This window comes from Sinocyclocheilus grahami, unplaced genomic scaffold, assembly GCF_001515645.1.
Source record: "Sinocyclocheilus grahami isolate Dianchi unplaced genomic scaffold, SAMN03320097.WGS_v1.1 scaffold591.1, whole genome shotgun sequence".
NCBI classification, from domain to species: domain Eukaryota; kingdom Metazoa; phylum Chordata; class Actinopteri; order Cypriniformes; family Cyprinidae; genus Sinocyclocheilus; species Sinocyclocheilus grahami.
Genome location: NW_015505770.1, coordinates 522,711 through 527,382, shown reverse-complemented (window position 1 = coordinate 527,382; position 4,672 = coordinate 522,711). Strand labels below are relative to the sequence as shown.

The 4,672-nt window shown below is 36.4% G+C and overlaps 1 protein-coding gene across 1 annotated transcript in view; it reads left to right on the top strand.

Moving 5' to 3' along the window:
* Positions 1-4,672, top strand: part of plch1 (phospholipase C, eta 1) — a 92,480-nt gene that overhangs the window by 72,919 nt on the left and 14,889 nt on the right. Inside the window, exons 15-18 of the mRNA XM_016240485.1 lie at positions 3,055-3,162; positions 3,319-3,443; positions 3,535-3,619; positions 3,734-3,880. Of these exons, the coding sequence (XP_016095971.1) occupies positions 3,055-3,162; positions 3,319-3,443; positions 3,535-3,619; positions 3,734-3,880 (465 nt within the window). The remainder of the gene's footprint in view (positions 1-3,054; positions 3,163-3,318; positions 3,444-3,534; positions 3,620-3,733; positions 3,881-4,672) is intronic.

Genomic DNA, 4,672 nt, shown 5'->3' with positions numbered 1-4,672 from the left:
ATTTGAAAGCTTGGAGTGTCTTCTTTACAAAGAATACCATTCCTTTTGGTTTTTATATTCATAAAGCAGTAAAATTAAGCTTAGAAATGTATTCGTCCCACACACGATTTTCCACCTAACCATTGCAAATTTTATTTACGAAGAATGTGTATTTTATAAATTTTTCACAAAAAAGTCATCATATATCACAAGAAAGCTCTCATTCTCAGGAATTTGACGATGTAGATTATTTCATTGTGTGACAATCATAGATCGAATTATCTTCAATTGAATTGCGGGGGGGGGACATTTTTTTTTTATGTGTAACATTCCTACTCGTAGCACTGCTTCAGTTAGCCGCAAACAGCCACAAATATCTATATACTCTATAGTATCTTTTAGATTAGGATCTCTTCTTTCAAACAAGACCATTTTCACGTTTCTGCGTGCTTCCATCGGTGAGATATTTGCATTCTGTCCAGGTAACGGAATCCAGCGCATCTGGAAATAATGCGCTCTCTATCTCATTCCAGTGCACAGGCAGCACGTCTGATGTTATAGATATCTGCGGTCAGTTCTGGGCTGCAGTTGGTCAGATTACATGTCACTCAGATAGGCCATTACAGACTTTGTGAACTTTGATACCTCTGCGTCACCAGAGTGGGTGAGAGAGGGGGGTCTCCATCCGGTCTCGCAGCTTGTGGTTTCTGGCTGTTGTAGTTCGTGGACGCGAGAATTGGAGGCTTTTCTCCGCACGGAAGAGTTGCAGGGAACGCTACTTGGATCATATCAGTCTATGATTATCATATTACAAGTTATATATGATGAAGAACGGTCAGCGGCACCGTGGAGAGGAATGAGCGCGCGTCTGGGGAGGCTTTAGGAGCGAGTCTCCGCGTGTTTGAGAGCTTATTCTTTGTTATGAAACGTGATAGACTTGATACACTTGTTTATTGACAGAAAAGTACAGTACATTATGCATTTCAGTAAGTATACAGTAAATATACATGGATTATTTACAGTGCGGTGTGGATGAGGTGATATACAGTATGTTTGTTTGACGCTCTGAATGTAGAGATAGCTGCCGGTTAGCGATTTAGCTCCGCTCTGGACCACGGATGATACAGTGTTGTCATGGAGAGATGCTCAGGATACAGGAGTAAGTCAACTGATGAGGTGAGAGATGCTGTGAAGCAGTATCCCAATACAGAATACACATAAATGGAATTCTTTTTTTCTGGTACTTTTTGGCATCTAGTGGCATCAAACCAAGTAAATTGCAGAGAGCTGGGCCTAATAGAACGTCTAGGTTACTTGTGTAACCCTCGTTCCCTGAAGGAGGGAACGGAGACGTTACGTCAGTGACTGACGAATTGGGATCTCGCCCGAGAGCCCAACAGAATTTCAAAAAAATATATATTTTTTAAACTCCAAAAGCGCCAGTTTTTTGTGTTTATTGTAATATTTGAAACATATATAATGTTATTTATAAAGAATTACACTCATATTTTGTAGTTCAAAGGGTTTTCTTTGCAATGAAACCAATTTTTTTTCATTTCCTCCATTGTATGTGTGTAGGGTAAACATTTGAATTTGAGTATGTTAAATTTTGGCGAAAATACCAAAAACGCCCCAGAGAATAAGTGGTTAAGCTGAGTAAATGAACCAAATTTATTGTCAATATATAAATCTCTAATGGAAACTAAACCCTTTTGTCTCCACTGGGAGAAAACTTTATCTTGTAACCCCGGGAGAAAGGCATGGTTTTACAAATTGGGCTGTCCAGATACATGAGGAAGATCCAGAAAAGACTTAATCCACTTCAATATTTTAAGGACGTTATGGAAGCTGCACTTAATATTTCTGTGGAAACTGTGATACTTTAACTACTTTTATAACTGTGATATGTTATTTTCAGAATTCTTTGATGAATAGAAAGTTCAAAAGAGTAGTATTTATTTGAAATATAAATATTTTGTAACTTTAGAAATGCTTTCACTGTCACTTTTGATGCTTTTCGAAAATAAATACATATACAAACATAAAGATTGATTAGTGACCTAGTGACCTGTAGAAATAGCATAGCAGATATACAGTGGGAAAAAAAGTATTTAGTCAGCCACCAATTGTGCAAGTTCTCCCACTTAAAAAGACGAGAGAGGCCTGTAATGACTGTTTGAGGTTGTGGACAGGTGTCTTTTATACTGATAACAAATTCACACAGATGCCATTAATACATCGAGTATTATACTCGAGTATAATACTAACGAGTGGAGGACAGAGGAGCCTCTTAAAGAAGAAGTTACAGGTCTGTGAGAGCCAGAAATCTTGCTTGTTTGTAGGTGACCAAATACTTATTTTCCCGAGCAATTTACCAATTAATTCTTTAAAAATCCTACAATGTGATTTTCTGGATTTTTTTTCTCATTTTGTCTCTCATAGTTGAGGTATACCTATGATGAAAATTACAGGCCTCTCTCATCTTTTTAAGTGGGAGAACTTGCACAATTGGTGGCTGACTAAATACTTTTTTGTCCCACTGTAATTCAGTTTTCATTCTACATAATACCAGTTCTTTGTTTTACAATTTTAAACAGAGTGTGTGAATGATGATGCAGCTAACAGAAATGAAGTAGCAAAGAATCAGATAAACAAGAAAAAGGGTAAAGACAGAAAGTCAGAAATCAGAAATTAACCAGGAACAAGACAGAAAAATATGCAGAAGCATTGCAAAAGCAGGTGTGTGTGTGTGTGCGTGTGCGCGTGCTATCATAAGGATCCAATAAACAAGAGTAAATTGGAACTTGTGGAGCTGCAGCTGAGTTCTGCCCCCTGATTGTTTATTAAATAAAATGCTTACCAGGCCATGATAAAACCTCATAGTTTGTTAGCCATCCAGTTTATTTAGCTTTACACAGATTAATAAATACATGGAATTATTTTGCTGAAAAACATCCTGAATAAATGAAGGAAGGATGGTAAAATATAAGGAAAGAGAAAAAAATGGACTCAAGAAATAATGTAATGAAGGTTTGGAAAAATAGAATGAAGGTTTTTCTTTTGTTTAACCCACAGTGGCTTTAAACTACCAGACTGATGGCCGTATGATGCAACTGAACAGAGCCAAGTTCATGGTGAATGGAGGTAGTGGCTATGTGCTCAAACCTGGCCCAACGTGTAAAGGTACACATATGCATTCAAAATACTGTTAAATCAAAATATACGACCACTGTGTTTTTGTCACTGAAGACTTAACTGTAAAAATGACTTGACACTTAAGTTTAAAGTTATTCTTCAATTACTCTGGGGAGTGTGTTAATCTCTGAAAATCTATTCCAGGCTCCTTCAACCCACTGAATAATGATCCGCTCCCTGCAAATCCGAAGAAACAATTGGTGATAAAAATCATTAGTGGACAGCAGCTGCCCAAACCTCCTGATTCAATGCTGGGAGACCGTGGTGAGGTAATCAGATGCCACCTAAGAGTACATTTCCTATCGGATTCAGAGTTGAAATGCAGTTAATATATTTGACTTTTGTGGACTTTATTCATAGATCATTGATCCCTTCGTTGAGGTGGAGATTATTGGTCTTCCGGTGGATTGCTGTAAAGAACAAACCAGGGTTGTGGATGATAATGGTACAGCTTCACTGGTTTTGCCTATGTGTCTGGGGATTTGTTGAGCTTATTTGAACAGAAATAACGTTTTGGGGCATTAACCTTTTTTAACTTTTGGTGTGATTGTTAATGCAGGTTTTAACCCTGTGTGGGAAGAGACTGTGTCTTTCACACTTCACATGCCCGAGGTGGCTCTAGTGCGCTTCCTGGTTTGGGATCATGACCCCATTGGACGAGACTTTGTGGGCCAGAGAACAGTAGCTTTCAGCAGTCTCATGCCAGGTAAGAGAGATTCCATTGTAGTGCTGGGCGGTATGACCAAAAATTTATGTCACAGTATTTTTCAAAATTATACTGGTTTCACGGTACATGACGGTATTTTTTTTCATGCATGATATTTTCTACTGATTGAGAGAGGAAATACTGCAGTATATTGACTTAGAATGCCCTATTTTACCATCATGATGAGTGAATATTGTCAAAAAGTACCACACTAAATAGTGACTAAACACGACCCCTTTTAATACATGTTAACCAGGAGTCACTCAGTTATAATCGCGGCATCGTCTGATAAAATCAGCATGCATCTACACGAAAGATGCATGCGGTTGTTTTGGCTATATTACTTTTTGTCTCATGCAGCGCACTGCCTGCGTCTGAGTTCTATTGTGTGGTTGTCTCTTCAACTATGGGAAATTTTGGACCGGTTGTTGAATAAAAAGTAAAGTACATCAGGAGATATGCATGCACCTATTTTTTCAGAACTGTCATTTTTTTCTGAATCAATAAATAATGTCAGAATTACATAACAGAATTAATTACATAATATTTTCACATAGTGTTAATATTGCAGTTGAATGAAAATAACACAAGTATTTTCTGTTCACAAGTGATATAAATAAATTATATACATTTTAATTATATATATATATATATATATATAATAAATAATGGTTTATTAATTATTTGTTTTACTTTTTATATGAATGATTGTAATTATAGAATAATAATGAATTAAATATTATTAAAATTATTAATTATATATATATATATATATATATATATATATATATA